This window comes from Leptinotarsa decemlineata, unplaced genomic scaffold (assembly GCF_025532065.1).
Source record: "Leptinotarsa decemlineata unplaced genomic scaffold, Ldec_3_MD MMD2_P_RNA_scaffold_4, whole genome shotgun sequence".
NCBI lineage: Eukaryota > Metazoa > Arthropoda > Insecta > Coleoptera > Chrysomelidae > Leptinotarsa > Leptinotarsa decemlineata.
The window spans coordinates 47236-68827 of record NW_027412531.1 but is presented as its reverse complement, the minus strand read 5'-3'; the positions used below and the strand labels follow the sequence as shown (position 1 = coordinate 68827).

At 31.8% G+C, this 21592-nt stretch overlaps 2 protein-coding genes across 3 annotated transcripts in view; one reads left to right on the top strand and one right to left on the bottom strand.

The window, feature by feature from the left end:
* LOC111516700 (cytochrome P450 302a1, mitochondrial) overlaps positions 1–21592 on the top strand; it is a 187519-nt gene that overhangs the window by 156208 nt on the left and 9719 nt on the right. The gene's annotated exons all lie outside the window — the stretch shown is intronic.
* Positions 5681–7840, bottom strand: LOC141487594 (uncharacterized). Its single transcript, XM_074186746.1, has 2 exons — positions 7301–7840; positions 5681–6139 (listed from the first exon to the last, which is right to left on the bottom strand). The coding sequence occupies exons 1-2, from the start codon at positions 7501–7503 to the stop codon at positions 5764–5766; spliced, it is 579 nt and encodes a 192-aa protein (XP_074042847.1). The 5' UTR covers positions 7504–7840; the 3' UTR covers positions 5681–5763.

Sequence of the window (21592 nt, the reverse complement as noted above, 5' to 3'; positions counted from 1 at the left end):
GAGTTCGATTTTTATTGATTATCAATTTTAAAATGATGCTTTGTGTAGTTTCGAGTGTTTTCAAGTGATTCTTGAATAACCCACCCCACCCCGTTATGCCATATTGGATTAGTGATTCCACTAATGGAAAGTATGGCATTTTTAGATGACATAAATGTAATATATTTTTCAGTTGCTTGAATTTGTAGACCATTGATCGCAGTTTTTTTCACAATATTTTGTATATGTTTATCCCACTTGAGAAAGCGATCGATTTCGATACCTAAATAACGCACATTTTCTGCTTCTTCTATTTTTAATATGTTGCCATTTGAGTTCACATTGAGGCAATGAAAAGTTGGTTTATTTTTGATGTTACAGCTGAAGGATAAGTATTTAGTTTTTTCAAAATTTATGGTGAGGCTCATATCATCGAACAATTTCTTCAAATTTTCAAGCTTGTCTTCTGCTACATTTTTGGCTTCTTCACATGTGTTTCCAGTATACTGAATAGTTGTATCGTTCGCAAAGGACGTGATGTAACCTTGTGATTCGTTTTCTAATAATTTATTCATGTACATTGTGAAAAGTATAGGTCCGAGCACAGTCCCTTGCGGTACACCACATTCAGTTACTCTTGGTTCACTTATGATGTCGTCAATTTGCACGTGCTGGATTCTGCCTAATATATAAGATTTCAGTAATTTCAAAGTTATTCCTCTGAAGCCATAGCCTTCTAATACATCGAGAAGTTTTTTATGCTCTACGGTATCGAAGGCTTTAGCTAAATCGAGAAAAATACAAATTGTAACCTTACTGTTGTCTAAGTCTTTATATAATCGATTTGTTGAATCGACAATGGCATGCTCTGCAGATATTCCCTCCCTAAATCCAAATTGTTTATTAGTTATGATTTTATTTATGTCAAGAAATGATGTTATTCTTAATTTAATGATGTTTTCAACAATTTCAGCTAAAGTGGAAATAAGCGTTATTGGTCTATAATTTTCTTTAAGTTTTTTACTGCCTTTTTTAAATAACGGGTTAATAAGACCAATTTTCCAACAAGCTGGGAAAATACCCGTTTCGAATATTTTATTTATCAAGTATTCAAGTGGTTTTGTTATATACTTCGCCATCACTTTTATTACATTCGATGTTATTTTATCGAGTCCTGGAGCCTTGTTAATTTTCAATTAATTTATACGTTTCATTATTTCATCTTCATTGGTAGGGTTGAGGTAAAAAGAATCCTTCACAAAAGTTTGTTTTACGTAGAAGTTTTTTGGTTTTGTGATTTTATTGGACATTTTTATACCTCTCTGTGAAAAGTATTCATTAAATTTATTAGATATCTCCTGTTTGTCACAAATAAGATTATCATTATGGATTGGTTCAGTCAACCAATCAGCTACCGCGCATACAGCGGGAAATTCAAACCACCAGTAGATGAACAAAGCGAGTTCGAGCTCAAAATCCCATGTATTTTCTTATGGAAACTCCGCACTTCGGGCGGAGTCTCAAGGGGCCGAGGGGCAGAGAACTAAGGGGGCCTAAGCGGAGTTGCGCAATACTAAGGGGGCCGAGGGGCGGAGTTCCACGCTTGAATCGCTACGATACTCATTTCATCCTGCGTCTATGACGTCACACGTCTCCCCCACTCCTGTTCGAACCAAAAATGGCAAAAAGTTTAGCTCCATAAAAAATACATGGGATTTTGAGCTCGTTGTCGCTTTGTTCATCTACTGGTGGTTTGAATTTCCCGCTGTATGCGCCGTAGCTGGTTGCTTGACTGAATGACGCTAAAAGTGAAGGAGTGGGCTCTGAAAGTCTAAAGCCTCATTCACACAGAATGGAGACCAGGCGCTGGCCTTTTTCCCTTACGTGTGAACTGGACCTGAGGTCTAAAAAGTTCCAGAATGAAGCGCCATAAGAAAATACATGGGATTTTGGGCTGGAATTCCTGTTGCTCTATTACTCTTTCCATTTGAAATATAAAAACTGGATGCGCTTTCGGTCAAACCGGAAGTGTCATATTTGGTTTGATACTTGCTGAATTGTACATTCATAACATCAAATCGAAGAACCGAATTTGAAACATCCATATAAAATAACAACGAAGACACAGGGTGGTAAATTGGTTCCGGTCTCCAGATATAGCTTGTTGAAATAATATTTTAATATCAGATTCACCTGACTTTTAGATATTGTAAAATTAATTCAAGAATCAAATCACTTTGTTATCAGAAATGGTATGAAATGCCGATAAACATCAATGTGCGTCCTTATGTATTGGGACAGAAATCTTTCCAAAGAAAGTGATTTTAAAAAAATACCAAGAGTAAATAATGTACTTTCCCAAAGAATATTCAGATAATAGTTTCTGTTATATTTGGAAGTGAAAACTTACCGATATTCTGTGATGGCCCAGACGATGAAGTACTAAATAAACATCCATTAGTTTGAACTCTGGATCATTCGGAATTCCCAGGGCACGACGCACACTATTCATCAGAGATTGGATAATATTACAGTCCAATTGATCTTTCATGAACTCGTCATCAGAATTCCAACGGTCAAAAGTATGGATAATCGATGTGAGGCACCTTATTTCCCTCTTGGAAGTATAGGTAAAAGTGTCTATGGTTTTGATCAACACCTTGATGCTCTGCCTACGTTGTTCTAGATTATGTTTGAGAGGAAGATCCATAATCACACATAGACTCTTGATGTAAGTTTCACGTTCACATGTTAATTCTGTAACAAAAAAATCGTTGAAAAAACAGCAATAAATTTAGGCGGATTTCTGCAAAATAATAATTTCAGGAAACCATTATCGATACATATAATTGAAGTGGAACTGATCGCTATTTGTATTGTAATTATACTATTATACTATTAGTATATACACAAGTAATTTCATTTCGAGTATTACAACTTGTAAAGTCCACTTCTATGCTGATGATACAGTGCTGTATCACTTATTTACTCCAGAAGATTGGTTTGGGGCTCAAAAAAGTATCACATGCGTATCACATGCGCATAAGTTGAAAATCAACGCACTCAAGTCTAAAGAAATAATATTTGGAAAAAACGAACATCACATCGAAACCATTATGAGAATCAAAATTCAAAATGAAGAGTTACTGTTTACAAGTGATGCAAGAAATTTAGGTTTACATTTAGATACAGAACTTCGATGTAGAAAACATATCAACTCTTGTCTTCGAAAGGATTATTGTTCATTGAAAATACTTTACCCTCATAGACATGTTCTTTCACAATCACTTGAAAAAACGTTACGTGATACACTTGTCCTGAGTCACTTTAACTTTTGTGGCGTTATGTATGGACCACGCTGAGATCATAACGATATCAATCGTATAGAAAAAAATTCAAAAATCATCTACGGTGGTTAAAACTGGTGGTTAAAAATGCAAGATCGTCGAAAACTTCATTTTCTCATTTCAACCCATGCAGTAATCAATAAACAGTGTCCCCTATATCTTCACAATGAAATAAAATATAGGACAGATATTCATAACCTTAATTTACGTCATAGGGGTCATATCTCGCTTCCACCCTACAAAACTTCTCTGTTCCGAAGAAGCTTTGCCTAAAATGTCTTCAAGCTTTATAATGAGCACGACCCAGCACTTCGTGCTATGAAACTATATTTATTTCGAGACAAAATAAGAGTAGTAGAATAGCTAAGAGATTATGGGGCAAATGGCAACACCGCCTTATGGGAAATACCATGTAAATTTGAAGAAAAAGCCAAGCTCCGTTTTACAAATTTTTGTCCCAACATGGGAATCTCCATAAGACAGTGTTGCCAGATTTTCCCAAATTCCCAAGATTTCATACACCATTCAGATGTCGCACGATCCACTGTATTGAAGATAAAAATAAAATAACTCTGCGCGCTCGACCCAATATTATCTAGCATTAAAGATGGAATTCAGTCATTGCCACCCTCGTGTGGGTTGAATAATTTTCCAAACTACCTGTTCTATATTAAAAAGTAGGGTCTGTGTGTGTGAACGGCCGGGAGCCGTGATGTTGTAATCGATTTAAGACAGGTGTTGAAGTAGTGTGAAGTGAGTAGATTAAATAACATGCATTTGATAAACAATATTGTAAAATCTCGTGAAGAATTAACCTGAAAATTATCAAGTTGAGTTGTGTCAAGGTAAGGTTAAGACGAATTGTAATTTGAGATATAGGTGTTGGAGTAGTATGAACTGAAAAGAGTAAATAACGTGCATTTGTATAGGTGATTTGTCGAATCTCGTGAAGTATCAATCTAAAAATTATCAACTTGAGCTGTGCCAAGGTATGGTTGGCCAATAATGAATAACTCAATGTTTCCACGGATGATATTCATTTATACTTCAACATTTTTGAAATGAAAATAAAAATTATCTGCATGCGAACAATTATTATACTCATAAACGGGGTTGAACTAGAACTTTCTCAAATTGTTTTCAACTCCTCTTTGCATTCCTGTTCTTATAATTGTTATTTGTATATATTCTTTTTTTTTGTCATCATTTCTGAAATATTTGTACACGCTTTATATTAGTTTCACCTGTATGTATGTATGTATGTTTGTTTGTTTGTAACTCTCAAGCTCGGGATCCGTATTGACAGAATTATCGACATTATTGCTGAATCTATTCGCGGGCAGATGGCGTTGTACGTAACTATCGACATTATTGCTTGACCTATTCGCGGGCAGATGGTGCTGTACGTAATTTCCTTGATAGGTTGTTAAAAAAAATAAAAAATGGATTTCAAGAACTATACGTGTTAGCAACATTTTGTACTACAGATGAAATATTTAGATATTCAAGTATTTTCAATTACCCGTGATTTAGTGCAGAAAAAATTTTGAACGAAACGAAAGATACATTTTAAAATCTAATTCGATTATTTGAAAGCAAACCAGAATATGGATTTCAACAATGAAAACGTTAACCTAAAATGTACACCTAAATAAATATGATATAAAAAACTAAAAAACACATTTTTATAGCATATGAATCTAATATGTTAAAAATAAATATAGTTAAAAAAACTAAAAAAATACGCTTTTAAAGAACATCGAATTGAAAAGTTAAATAAGCTCAAAACAATAACGATCGAAAAATACTAGTATTATCGTGAAAAAAGCGTGGACGCTTTGTGCCATATTTTTTGTATATCGAGCGCCCACGTTTTTTTCAAATAATTCTAGTATTTGTCGATCGTTATTGTTTTAAACTTATTTAAAAAAATATTTTCACCTTTTCAGTTCGAAGTTCTTTAAAAGCGTGTTTTTTAGTTTTTTAAACAATATTCATTATGTTCATATTGAAGCATGTAATTGAATGCAAATAAAAAATTATTATTATTATTGGGGGTCGTTATTTACGCAATGAACTTCAAGAAATGTTTGTTTTTCTGCGCGTTTGCTTGGGTTAACCTAAAAAACCGCTCGGACAATTTTGGTGCAGTTTTCACTATTACATTGTGGTACAGCCCGATGACCGTCAGTTAGCCGTATTTTTGGAAATAATAGGGTTCATAACCTGGAAATTGGCGAATATGAGTCCGTATTGATTCATCAAAATACTATATTTCTTCTTTTTTTAGGAAAAACATTACTGAAATGTTACACAAGGTGTTCGGAAATGATTACTACTTCTGAAGATATAAGTATGGGCCAAAACTCAGTTTTTTTCAAATGGAACACCATTAATTCAGCAATGTTCTGAAATTCCACTTAGAAAAACCATCAATTCACTTACCTCTCGAATCTGAATTCAACAATTTATCGTTGAGAATATCAATAATCTCCTGAATCGGCAGTTCACGCTCATTTGTAGTGTTAAAAAAGTATTTAACAATGTTCGCTGTATGTTTTGGCGACAGCAGCAAAACTTTGATAAGGAACGTTGAGCAGTTTTCTCCTTCGATGTTCTTCATATCAGAAAAAATATCGTAACTATGGTAACTGGAGAAATCTTCCAACAAGTGGATGATATCCTTCAAAAAATCCTCCTTGGCGCCGGTCTGTTCCCACTCCGCGGTGACCTTCATGAATACGGAGCACAGAACATGCATCGCTTTAAAGTCTCTGAAGAGTTTCTGAAACGTACGGGGGTGAAGAAGGTATCTGGAATTGAAAAAAAAGAACCTTCAAAATGTAGAAATGAAATCATGGAATAATAAACATTGTAACAACGAATCAAACATATAAAGGAAGGGGTATATTATTTCAGGAGAGAATAGATATTGGGAAATGAAAAGAGAAACAAAAAAAAGATAAAAAAACGAATTAAATTTAATGAATCAAATCATTAGAACGATGATGATATGAATTGGGGAACAATCTATCCACTCAGAGTTTCAAACTTCTTCAATTCCAAAATTGTGGTATCTCTTCTTTCGAAACTATGTCATCAACCGTTCTAGCATTAACAGAAGATCATTTTCAGACATATTAGCAATCTGGTCTAATGATTGACGGCAGAAGAAAGAAATCTTCATTATATTTGATCTGAGTTGGTGGAAAAAATATCGTAAAAACACCGTTCAGTTGATTTGGCTGAAACTTTGCTCAACTAATTTCAAAGTTTCTGAAATAATTTTCTCATGAATCAAAGATGGGTGAATATATGAGAATATCTGGGAAAATCCAAAACTCAGCGATGTCTCTGATAATAATATATTTTTATATATGTTTCTCCGCGAGAAGTAGGAAGCGAATCAATCAGACCAGAGAACGGTACTTAAAGGAAAAAAAAATGTGTTAAATTACATTTCATCCAAAACAATCAAGGCATTTTCAAATCAATTTTATAACCGAAAATATAGAATACATATTTGGGAAAGAAAGTTCTTGGCTTTCTACTACTCCATCTTGATACAAAAAACAAGGATGAGAGAATCTTCCAAGGAAAGGAAGTAATCAATTTTAAAATAAGTAACTCCATACATGGATGTGTAGATCATGCAAAGAAGTAACTTTCAGACACAAACTGAAAGAAAGTCCTCCTGAAATAGCTACTTTCATATAAACATTGAATTACACGGAAGAAAAAAAATTTTTTCGAAACAAATACTTCTATATGAACACTGAATTATACAGAAGATACTTTTCTCTACTCAGTTTGTATTTCAAACATTCGTTGTGGAGTAAAAATCAGATATCATTCACATATCAAGATGGAGTAGTAGAAATCCAAAAACTTTCTTTCCCAAAAATTATCACTCCTAAAAATATAACCCCTTTAATTCAGAATACATATTCTTCTTGGTTTTCTATAATTCTCACCTGAAAAGTCGTACTGTCCTATTTGGAGCATTTTTTGCACAATTTTCACTCGCAGCCGATTTCAAAAACACCAAAGCACGTTTGACAAAATGAGGATATTTATTGGTGATTATGTGAGCATACACCTCTCTTTCTCTACACATATTTGCTAGGATGTTGAATATTCTACCATTGATTTCAGTTTCTTCGGGATATCGCTTCATCAAACTAGGTAATGATATCAAAATATTTTTGAAATCGTCCTAAAACGTGAAGAAATTAATCATTAACTACATCAACTTAAATTTTCGGCACTTTATCACCAGAATTCCGATACATGATGAAAATTCATAAAGTTAGTTTCATTTTGAGATTTTCACCAAACAATTAGCTGTTATTTGGATAAATAACACATAGGTATTTCTAAAATATACTGGAATAATATATTTCAATTCAACACTTGACAGATTATATGTGTAACTGTTTTTTAAATATGTAGTTTTTTTTTCATCTCTTTCGAAATTTGCTACATAGTTCAAAGAAGGTAAACGGGTACTTACAAAATAATAATCGATGGAACACATGTCTATGATATTCAACGAAACGTATATTATATCCTTCTGTCTCCTTTCCAACGCCTTTAGGATATGTTTTAAATAATGCCTTCCTTTAAAATATAAAATTGAATATTCATGCCACATTAATTTGTTCAGAATGGCCGTTAATAATTTTAAAAGGTTTGCATCATTATGTTTTTTTTTCAATTGTTCGAAAAGTTCATTATAGTCCATCGTTTCAAATTCTCCTGCCATATTTTAATGTTAATTTCAAATTTGGTGAAGACACTGATCACTCTTATTCAGCACTAACTTTAGAAATAATCTAATTGTATGTGACAATTCTTAAATACATTCCGAAATATTGAGAAGAAGAAATCTTATGTGCTCCACTCTATTTAGACAATGTTTGACCGTGTCATGTACAATTGACTAGAATTCGACTTGATGTCTTTAAAGTTTTCGAATACTCCATTGAAAAAAGTGAATATAAGAAAAATGGCAATTCGGGGTTATACCATTAGAACACGGCTATGAAAAAAGTTGAAAATGTAAAAAAAAATTGAAAAATAAGCAGCAACTAATTGATATAATACTGATTTTTCTTTGGCCGATACCAAAATTTTCCTGCTTGCTCTAATGAAAGGTTATCAATATAGACTGTCAATATAAACTTTTATCTGAAATAAAAGTTGCAATAGAGAATTTTGTAGGGACGGCAAACTTTTTAGTTCACTCCAATAAGTTACTGCGTAAATATTCATCAGTGACTTGTCGTATTGCTCAATTGAGCCTATTAAAGACAACTTAGAAATTATGCAGATACTTATCTTGACGTTTCGGCGGCCAAAATCTGACTCCATCTTCAGAATATAAAAAAATATAAGTATTTTGGCAGCACATAACACCCGAACAGCATGGCTTTATGACACAGAAGTCTGAAAATACTAATTTATATATTTTCAGCAATCAAGCTTTCGAAACTATACAAAATAAATCTCAATTGGACACAGTATTCACGGACTTCCATGAAGCCTTTCATCAAGTGAATCATGATGTGATTTTGTTAAAAATTTGTAAATTTGGTTTGGCGAGGAGTTAATTAAAAATTACTTAAGAAATAGATTTTTCATTGTTGAACATAATGGAAACACTTCGTTAAAATTCCATGCCAATTCCAGTGTTCCTCAGGAATCGAATCTAGGACCTCTTCTATTCTTATTATTCATCAATGATTTACCTTCGGTCTTACACCATTGACATTGTCTGATCTTTGCAGATGATCTCAAAATTTTTGAACGTATCAAACTGTTAGAGACTGTGAGTCAGTACAAAAAGACATTAACAGCATTGTGAATTGGAGTTACACTAATAAGTTATTTTTCAATATAAAAAATGTTATACGTTAACAATATCTCTTTTAAAAGATATAATTAAATTTGAATATCATATTGATGGAGAGGTCCTGTATGTAAAAACCGAGGTGAAAGACTTGGGCGTTACTTATAATAGAATTTTTCCTTCACAAAGCGTATAATGTTGTTGAGGAAATCTGCAAATCGTATCTTGAGATATTTAATGAGACAAACGCGGGCATTAAATGATATAAATACAACCAAATTACTCTACTACACTTGTGATGCACTGTTTGGAACCTTTGGTGTAGTAATGAAATATTACTAGAGTTTTTCCCAACACCAAACCATTATTTTAACACTTCGACACTTGTTTCGATCACCAAGTAATCATCTTCAAGAGGAAGATTAATCTTCTTCCAGATTAACAATGACTTCACGAATTTTTTTTCGGGTTCTTTATGTATGAAACATTTCAGTTCTTTTTTGAAGCGATGTGGAAGAGTGTTGTATAATTTTGGAGCAAGGTATTTATATGAGCGTTGGGATATTAGTTTTTGCATTTGTGGTGTGATATGATGATTTCTTTGACGTGTATCATATTCATGTGTGAGTGATTCAAATTTTTGTTTTCGGTGGTGATACAGATTTATTTTCAGGAAAAAGAGTTGGTAGACATCAAAAACATGAGATTCCGCATAGAGAGCATAGAGATGGCTCTCTGATAAGGCATAATACAGTGTTTACACTTACTTCAATGGTAGTGAGGATGCCAGGACTTTAAACTTGTGGAGAATGAATCTCAGTTATTGGCATAGACATTGAATATGAATGTTCCACTTGAGATGTGTATCTATGTGCACTCCCAAATATTTTGAAGATGTTGTTGATTTGATAAAGAACTGTTCTGTTGGAATATTAACTTGAATTGTATCAAAGTTAGGGGAAGTTTTCCTATTGCAGCAAAATGGTAGGAAGTGTGTTTTATCAACATTCATTGTGAGTAATTCATGATTCAGCCATTTCTAGATAATATGAAAGTCTGATGCAATTATGTCCCTGAGTTCACCCCACGAATTACCTTTGTAAAAAAATGGCTGTATCATCAGCGAAACCTAGTATATTTCCCTAGCCTTCAGCAAAAACATTCCGTTCACGTACATATTGAATAGAAGTGGTTCCAAAATTGTTCCCTGAGGTACTCCATACTGAATAGTACTGGGATCACTGCAGTTGTCGTCTATCTTCACGAATATGTTTCGAATATGGCTCTCAATCAATAATTGAATAAAAATAATATAACTAGTCTTTGAAATGTACAATGTAGATTGAGAGAAGAAAATAAACAAATAAGGTCGTTTTGCAACTAACAAAAAATATTGTCATTAAAGCATTTGCTGACGATATTGAGGAGTGCAAAATTTTCACAAGATTTCCAGAAAGCTCAAGTTATTTTATTTTTTTTATTATTTGTATAATGAGGGTAAGTATTTTGTTTCAATTATTTTCATAGTCATTCACATTCAGTCTGATAATAGATCATAAACCCATTTATTGAAATCCCAGGTACTGTTTTCAAACTTAATATTTTCTATAGCTTTCACATTTCCAAGTATTATTCGATTTGAAAGGACGAAATTAACATATCAAGTACCTAAGTTGACGAATTCAGTAGAACTTGACCCCATTCCAACTTTAAATTTCCCAAACATTGTTTCAATCTCTCTGTAAATATACCTGCAGAAAAATATTAACAAAGAAAGTATTTAAGTTAATCAGGTTAGTAGAACAGAAATCGGATTAAGAACGAAAATGTCCGGAATTTGTTCCATTTCAGAAATTGAAACTGATGAAATTTATAATGAATATTACGGATCAATTTAGTTTCAACATCCACCTTTGAATATGAATGAGATTTGGCTAAGCGTGTTTTCAGAAGTATTAAAAAACTCTATGAAGTTCTACGATAGAGTTTTTCTACCAGGAATACTATTGTGGAATATTGGACGAAGTACAGAAAATTATCTAACGTTGGTATTATCATACTGTGTGAGGGAGTTACGTATATTTGTTTTTTTTTTTGACGGCGAAAGTGAATTTTTGTGCATTTGTGTCGAGTCTCATGATGAGACATCTGTGGTTCATGATATCACTATTCCTTTTTATGAATAAATATTGATTCGGAGTTATGTAAGGGGATTATGTTTTGAAATGTGTTTTGGTGCTCAATGTCTCAACTCGACGGAGACTGGTAGTCACATGTGACAACAAACACCATATATATTTGTGCTGAATTTTTTGTTGGCTTTTTGGGCTTCTGCTAAATACAATTCTGTTTGTTTTAGAGAAAATCATAGAAATTTCATGGCAACATATGAGAAAGTCTTACGTATATGGCTTCAAGTATTTATTTCGGTTCGTCTTCCAAGAGTATTTGGAAATCAGCGTTACATTTGCCATAATTATGAATTCAAATATTCACTGAATTTTAGACTGACTAGATGGATATTTTTATTCTACAAGCATTGCGGCCTGATGGACCTATATTTTTGGTATTGAAGTTACCAAATGGAAGTTTTTTTTATTTGGAGCAAATATGTTTTTTCCTACTAATGAGACACCTTTTTTTCTTGTTTAATATAATTCATTGCGTATATTATTCCACTTTCAATGAAAATATTCATTTGAATGTTTTTTATACCCCTCAATTACCAATAGGGCTACCTATCCCTGATACTGTGACAAACCATCCCCAGCCCGGGTTTAAAAGTCACACTTTTTCTTTTCCATAAGAATTGTTATATAACCTTTATAGATGATGTTGGAGAAAAAAAAAAATTTTTTGGAAGAGTATACAACGCTATCTATCAATATCATTGATAATTCATGAAAAAGGACACTAAAAATGCAAAAGACAAAAAATGTGACTTCAAACCCCGGTTGCCCTAGCACGTTAGAAGGTAAAACTTCGGCAACCAATAGCTCATACGAGTATCAACATCTGAGGGTTGCAGTTTCAACAGTATTGATAAAAGAGAAGGATTTTAAAAACCTAATCTTTTCTTGAATTCTTTACCCTATCGGTTACGAATTGGTACTTTTGTCATATATTTCACACATACATGAATCTTAAAAAGAAAACACATATTTTAACACTTTCAAGCATTATGAGCTACATGATGCAATACTGTTCCACAACAGTAAGAATAAATAACTCTTTCAAAAATAGTTCCCGTTTACATTGTTCTGAAAAACTTATATGCGGAGACATTCTGTGACAAGTTTCAATTTCCAAAAATATAAAAACATATGCCGCCATGCTGACGTCATCCGCACACTCTTAATTTTATCCATGTATCTTTCAATTTTCATTAAAAAAGATATATTTAATTGAAAGATACAATGCGATCTTATAAACCCCCCAATTGGTTTACTGTGTTGGAGCGGATACTATATGGTTATTGATTGTAGGTATATTGAAAATTATATACTGAAAATCAGTTTTTTGATGCGCGAAACAATTTAACTACCGCTCAAATTCTACCCCGAAAAAAAATGTGAAATGTTTCGTTGTGATTTTTCATTTTGGTGTACTTTTACGTTGAAATAAATTATGATAAGGCTAATTCAGGATATTAATATCTGTCGTAATATTACACTCTAACATAAATTCATATCGTAATTACACACTCCACCATAATTTCACAGTGGAATTTTACACCCCGACATGATTTTACACTGTAATTTTTCGATCAAGAGTTATATTACATACCTTCGCTGTAAGATTTACGTGTTTGGAGTTATTTTGACAAAAAACGATTTTTAATCTGATACTTGAGTTTAATCAGGCCCTTAAATATTTCATTTACCATTTTGTTTTGGTGTACTTTAACGGTGAAATAAAATTTGATAAGTTTAATTTAGGATATAAATATCTGTCGTAATATTACACTCTAACATAATTTCACATTGTGATTTTACACTCCACCATGATTTCTCAGTGAAATTTCACATCCCGACATGATTTTATACTGTAATTTTTCGATCAAGAGTTATTTCACATACCTTCGCTGAAAGATTTACGCGTTCGGAGTTATTTGAAAAAAAACGATATTTTAATCGGATACTTGAGTTCAATCAGGCCCTTAAATATTTCATTTACCATTTTGTTTTGGTGTACTTCAAGGTTGGAATACAATTTGATAAGGTTAATTCAGGATATAAATATCTGTCGTAATATTACACTCTAACATGATGTCACATTGTAATTTCACACTTCACCATGATTTCACAGTGGAATTTCACACCCCGACATGATTTTATACTGTAATTTTTCGATCAAGAGTTATATTACATACCATCGCTGTAAGATTTACGTGTTCGGAGTTATTTTGAAAAAAAAACGATATTTTAATCGGATACTTGAGTTCAATCAGGCCCTTAAATATTTCATTTACCATTTTGTTTTGGTGTACTTCAAGGTTGGAATACAATTTGATAAGGTTAATTCAGGATATAAATATCTGTCGTAATATTACACTCTAACATGATGTCACATTGTAATTTCACACTTCACCATGATTTCACAGTGGAATTTCACACCCCGACATGATTTTATACTGTAATTTTTCGATCAAGAGTTATATTACATACCATCGCTGTAAGATTTACGTGTTCGGAGTTATTTTGAAAAAAAAACGATATTTTAATCGGATACTTGAGTTCAATCAGGCCCTTAAATATTTCATTTACCATTTTGTTTTGGTGTACTTCAAGGTTGGAATACAATTTGATAAGGTTAATTCAGGATATAAATATCTGTCGTAATATTACACTCTAACATGATGTCACATTGTAATTTCACACTTCACCATGATTTCACAGTGGAATTTCACACCCCGACATGATTTTATACTGTAATTTTTCGATCAAGAGTTATATTACATACCATCGCTGTAAGATTTACGTGTTCGGAGTTATTTTGAAAAAAAACGATATTTTAATCGGATACTTGAATTCAATCAGGCCCTTAAATATTTCATTTACCATTTTGTTTTGGTGTACTTCAAGGTTGGAATACCATTTGATAAGGTTAATTCAGGATATGAATTTCTGTCGTAATATTACACTCTAACATAATTTCACATTGTGATTTTACACTCCACCATGATTTCACAGTGGAATTTTACACCCCGACATGATTTTACACTGTAATTTTTCGATCAAGAGTTATATTACATATCTTCGCTGTAAGATTTACGTGTTCGGAGTTATTTTGAAAAAAAAACGATATTTCAATCGGATACTTGAGTTCAATCAGGCCCTTAAATATTTCATTTACAATTTTGTTTTGGTGTACTTTAACGGTGAAATACAGTTTGATAAGGTTAATTTAGGATATGAATATCTGTCATAATATTACACTCTAACATAATTTCACATTGTGATTTTACACTCCACCATGATTTCACAGTGGAATTTTACACCCCGACATGATTTTACACTGTAATTTTTCGATCAAGAGTTATATTACATACCTTCGCTGAAAGATTTACGCGTTCGGAGTTATTTGAAAAAAAAACGATATTTTAATCGGATACTTGAGTTCAATCAGGCCCTTAAATATTTCATTTACCATTTTGTTTTGGTGTACTTTAACGGTGAAATACAATTTGATAAGGTTAATTTAGGATATGAATATCTGTCGTGATATTACACTCTAACATGATGTCACATTGTAATTTCACACTCCACCATGATTTCACAGTGGAATTTTACACCCCGACATGATTTTACACTGTAATTTTTCGATCAAGAGTTATATTACATACCTTCGCTGAAAGATTTACGCGTTCGGAGTTATTTGAAAAAAAAAACGATATTTTAATCGGATACTTGAGTTCAATCAGGCCCTTAAATATTTCATTTACCATTTTGTTTTGGTGTACTTTAACGGTGAAATACAATTTGATAAGGTTGATTCAGGATATAAATATCTGTCGTAATATTACACTGTAACATAATTTCACATCGTAATTTTACACTCCACCATGATTTCACAGTGGAATTTCACTTTTTCTTGACAATAAAGTACAAAATAAACATTTTTTTTTTATTCTCAATAAAAACTTGTACGAAATAATACTTGAAAATAAAAGCGAATGAATGAATTTTTCAACATTCACATCTTTTTATGTCTCCATCATACGTTAGTGGTGATAACCTAAGAGAAAAATGAAAAAGTTCGAAAATCTGAAAAAAAAATTGACAGACTTTGCAATTCTAAATTGTAAACACTCAAAAAAATTGAACAATTAACCCGAACACCGTATGTACATTTGCAAAATCCTCATTCATGAAAATGTTAATACATATTTTAAATATAAAGAGGCTATTCGAAGTTAAAATATCATATATTTCGATTCAGATTAGTCATAATTATTATGACATCATATTTTTGTACAATAAAAACTGAACTGTCTGCTGAAGTGTGGTACAATACGATTTAAATAGATGGATATTCAAAATATACCCTACGAATAAAACATAAATATATTTTAATAGCTTCTCTCCCGGTGCATGTCAAATGACTGTCTTCCATTTGCAAACAAGTAAAATAATTTTTAAAATCCTTAGAATACTTTTTGAGTTTACTCTCTATAAGTGAATAAACAAACGGATTCTCTTCAGAATATAAGTTGAGACAGATTAAATTTTTCTTTATACTTGAGCTGCATCTTCATGTTCACAAAAAAAATTCTTAAATATACTTACATTACATCAATACTCGTAACTGAAATTAATTTCACATGTTTTTCGTTACAAGCTTCATTGAAAATTAGTTTTTCAAAGTCAATAAAAAAATTGAAAGATTCTCTTCTTGAATTTACTACAGAATTTTTTCAATAATTGGAATATGCACCTCCATAAGTATGCGAGGTTTAGGAATTACAATAAAATACTGAAATTTCAAGGTCTTGTTATATCAAACGAAGCTTTTTTTATTATTATTATTATCTAATCATGAGTGACTGATGAATAGAAAAGTTTTTTATGAAAAATACTTTGTATTTACCCAGTAACGTATCGGGTTGAAGTAAAAAGTTAGCTTAAATGAAATGAATAAAAACGCTTTTGTTTAAATACCACTGGAAAATTTTATTTTACGACCGGTTTCGGGAGTTTTATACTTGATAGTGGGATCAAACCCGAAACCGATCGTAAAATAAAATTTTCCAGTGGTATTTAGACAAAAGTGTTTTTATTCATTTCATTTAAGTGATCATGAATTACCATAAAGTAAACAAGTCATCAATCACACAAAACAAGTTAGACCTTTCTACACGTATATAAAGTTCGCCATGAAAATTTTCATATTTTTCAGAGCCAAAGAATACTTATGATGCACTGTTTGGAACCTTTGGTGTAGTAATGAATATTACTGGAGTTTTTTCCCAACACCAAATTGTTATTTTTAACACCTCGACACGTGTTTTGATCACCAAGTGATCATCTTCAAAGAGGAAGATAAAAACTCTTTGAAGATGATCACTTGGTGATCAAAACACGTGTCGAGTTGTTAAAAATAACGATTTGGTGTGGGGAAAAAACTCCAGTAATATACCCAAAGAATGTCAATAAAAAACTGCTAATCAATGCTATCAATTTGTTGCACCTAACGATAAAATTAATTTTGTAGGTTAGCGTTGCAAGTTTGTAACCTGTGAGTCTGCGATTGAAACCGCAACGTGAAAACTGTAACTGATCGCTGACTGTACGTCAGCACCGTTTTCACTGTTGTATTCTATAGTACAATTCCATAATAGTAAGCACTAAATTATCAGGAATATTATTGCATTAAAACGAAAACATTGTCAAGGTTGTGATTCTATATATTTTATTATAATTTTTTTCTCGTCTGCTTATTATACGGCGCCACTGTAAGAGACTAATTGAGGTACAACATCAGTCATTTCTGAGAATACTATTTTGGAGTGCTTAAATTATAGTAAGCTTCACATAACATTATGTTTGATTTATATTTCAGTCGTTTCATAAATCAAAAGAGGATATTGATTCTCAGAATCACGTCAAATATTTGTTGCAAAAACACATGAAAATACTGTTCAGGTGCTTGATTTAGGTAGCTGAAACTGAGATCGCCTCTATTCATAGTTTGTGCAATCTCGCGAGATTGAGGCTAAGGCGAGATCACGCGAGTTTATGAATAACAATACCGCGAGATCTCGCCAATTTCGAGATCTTGCGAGATTGGCAGTTTTGTGTGTTCATTCTTGCAAATGATAAATTAGAAAAAATAGTAAGAGTTATAAGTATTATGGAATAAACATTTATTTTTATGAATAAAATTTTGTATATTTAACATTTTTCGATGTATCTATCGAATAAATTTTGAAGTAGCTAACTTTGCCGTATCTAATCAAATAAGAAATGAAATAACAATCAGTCTTCTCTTCTAATAATAAAACAGTCTTCATAACGAAACAAAAACTGAAATAGAACTCATTTATTAAGTGGTTGACTATTAAACTGACATATTATTATCAATTGAAGAAAACTATACCGACTCAGTAGCTCCATAAGAAGCACAAAATGTCTAAAGAATCGTCTGATATACGGCATCTCATTTTGCTGGCCAGATAACCAGCCGCTGAGAATCCCCTTTCTGATTAATTGCTAGTTAGAATCACAGATCTCAGACAGACAACTGTTAAAGTTCGCCTTTTGACCCACCGGACTCATATAAACGGGCCATTGTATGGCGAAACACGTGTTGCGTTTTTGTAAAACTATCTAGTGAAAATCACATAATAAAGTGTTTTTAGAATACGTCATATAAACTCATTTCTTTTTGATTAATGACTCCAGTAAATTCGTAGTTAGTTTTCTGTCTCTAGGTTCTTTAAACGCAACACTCTTGTGTGTTTCAGAAAGAAATGAAAGTGGTTCATCATTGTTACAGTCATCATCAAATTTAGCAATGTCATTAACGGTGGCAGCTGATGTTGATGTGAAAGACCAAGATGGATCTGAATCTCGCGAAAACAAGATAACGTTATAAAACTGAATATAGGCTGATCTTCGCAATCATTGATCTTTTTATTCTACTCATCAATAGCTAACTTTTTCCAGTTTCAGAAAATTTGACGTATTGTGTGAGTTGCCCTTTTGCTTTCCCGCAGCAAATAATGTTGCTCAAGAAAAATATTTGCACTATTTCGAATCAGACACAAAACTCAGAGCACGGATATGCCTTTTACATTCGATTATTATTATTATCATTCAAATATGTTACGGTATCCTACAAAAGCATCCTCATACACTTTTAATACCTGGATTTAATTTTGAACGTCGGAGATTAATATTTACAAATGTATGGATATCTTCCTACCTATTACGATCATACTCTTAGGTACCTACTCGTTAGCATATAAGACAAAAGACTATGCAAATAAGATAGCAACCCTATTGTGATATATGTATATCCTGAAATCATAAATTCAGGTCAGCCGATCCCAATATGAAATGTACCATCCATATCTTTCATCGAGGAACTCTACCTTTTTCTTAATAGGTTTTATGCAAGTTTCGAAGGTTATATTAACAATTGGTTCACATCCTTCTTAGAACGAGGGAAATTCGTAGTAACAATCGATTAGGTCATTTCAGAGGAATTTGACATTGACATAGGGACTCCTCAAGGAAGCGTCCTTGGTCCTCTGTTTTTTTTTTATTTTTATAAATGATCTCCCGGATAAAATAGCACGGGGGAAAGTTCTAATGTATGCCGACGACACATGTATACTTGTTTAAGATATATCTGAAAGTAAACAAAAAAAAAACAGAAACTGGTGCTTCAAGAACATACTAATCTTCAATCATATAAATATAGTTTCAAAAAACTAAAAAACAAGCTTTTGAAGAACATCGAACTGAAAAGTTAAAAAAAAATTTTAATAAGCTTAATAACAATAACGAACGAAAAATACTGGTATTATTGTGAAAAAATCGACGGGCGCCTGATATACAAAAAATATGGCACAAAGCGCCCATGTTTTTTTTCACAATTATACTAGTATTTTGCGTTCGTTATTGTTTTGAGCTTATTTAAAAAAAATATTTTCAACTTTTTAGTTCGATGTTCTTCAAAAGCGTGTTTTTCAGTTTTTAAAAACTATATTTATTTTTCACTTTTTAATTCGATTTATTGTCAAATATACTTTTTTTTTTAAGTTCTAGTCACTAGTATTATAAATCTTTAACAGAAGGCGTAAAATTCCTCTTAAACAACAATAAAGTTTGAGCATTAGTTTGAGGTCTTAGTAAATCTCCAACAGAGGGCGGACAGTTGTAAAATTTGTTTCGAAGTGAAAATTTGCAGTAATTATTTCAAAAAACAATTCAGTTTTGATTTTAAATTTCATTCAAAATATTAATGGACTAAAAATATTTTTTCAGTGAATAATTTTATTTTTCAAATCAATCTATTGATTTGATATGTATGTCAAGCACCTTAATTCTAATTTTTCGATTTTTTGAAATATTTAGGTGTACAATTTACGATAAATTTTTCATTGTTGAAATCCATATCCTAGTTTGCTTTCAAATAATTGAATTATATTTTAAAATGTATCTGCCGTTTCGTTCAGAACTTTTTTCTGTACTGAATCACGGGTAATTGAAAATATTTAAATATTTCATCTGTAGTACAAAATTTCGTTAACACTTATAATTTTTAAAATATGTTTTTTATTTTGATTTTATTTTGAACAACCTATCAAGGAGGTTACGTATAGCGCCATCTGCCCGCGAATAGCTCAAGCGAAGTTGATTCTTACTGTTATTCTCTATCCATTCACTTTTATAATATTATGCTTTATAGTTTTTATATTCTCATACTTACATTTATCTGTTGCATGAGAATATTCATTATTATTATTATTATTATTATTCATTTCAATATGTATCATAAATATTATCACTTTCTGACTACTTTTTCACCCAAAATGGTGAAATCACCAAATGTTCAAATATTACTTTCAATCTGTATAACTTATATTCTTTAAAATAATAACACTTTAACAATAATATTTTATCTTCGACAATATCTTTTAAGTTGTGTATCTTATATTTCTTAGAATAGTAACACTTTGTCAATGAGATTTCAGCTCAATAAAGTACATTTTGATTTGATTTGATTGCAATAATTGATAGTTACGTACAGCGCCATCTGTTCGCAAATAGATCAAGCAATAATTGATAGTTACGTACAACGCCATCTGCCCGCGAATAGATCAAGAAATATCAATTAGGTTACGAACAGCGCCATCTGCCCGCGAATAGATCAAGCAATAATGCCGATAATTCTGTCAATACAAATCCCGAATTCGAGAGTTACACACAAACAATCATACATACATACATACATACATACAGGTGACGCTAATATAAAGCGTGTAATAAAATGATTTGAAATCCCTGAAGTAACTAATGAAGAAGAAGTAAAAATGAATAACTGAAAATAACAATAGGAATTGTTGGATAGGATCTGACAATTAGGGTAGTTTTTGGATGCATTTCTTCATAACTTTGACATAATTTTGGAATTCTACATGATCAAATTTTGGGAATGAAATTTTATACTAGTTAATATTATCACACAAAAAAATGTTCATTCAATTTCTGCTGACTTGAAAAAATAATACATCGATGGCAGATGAACTTTTGTTCTGTATGATTACTCATTTTCTTTGAAAATAATCTCGACATATTTTACACGCTTTATATTAGCTTCACCTGTATGTATGTAAGTTTGTTTGCTTGTAACTCCTAAGCTCAGGATCTGTATTGACAGAATTATCGACATTATTATTGCTTGCAGATGGCGCTGTACGTAACCTCCTTGATATTGCTTGATCTATTCGCGGGCAGATGGCGCTGTACGTAACCTCTTTGATAGGTTGTTAAAAAAATCAAAATAAAAAATAGATTTTAAGAATTATACGTGTTAGCAACATTTTGTACCTACTACAGATGAATTATTTAGATATTTAAATATTCTCAATTACCCGTAATTTAGTACAGAAAAAAGTTTTGAACGAAACGAAAGATACATTTTAAAATATAATTCGATTAATTGAAAGCAAACCAGAATATGGATTTCAACAATGAAAACTTTATCGTGAATTGTACACCTAAAAAATTCAGTTACTTGAATATTTCAAAAAATCGAAAAATTAGAATTAAGGTGCTTGACACACATATCAAATCAAAAGATTGATTTGAAAAATAAAATTATTCACTGAAAAAATATTCCATTAATCCATTAATATTTTGAATGAAACTTCAAATCAAAACATCAAGACAAGCCAAAATTGTAA

What these genes read in the sequence shown, in the direction of transcription:
- LOC141487594 (XM_074186746.1), bottom strand. Translation starts at nt 7,503, where the DNA reads ATGAAGCGATATCCCGAAGAAACTGAAATCAATGGTAGAATATTCAAC. An exon ending in AGGACAGTACGACTTTTCAG is followed by an intron (nt 6,140 to 7,300) that starts GTGAGAATTATA and finishes TTTCAATTCCAG; the next exon opens with ATACCTTCTTCACCCCCGTA.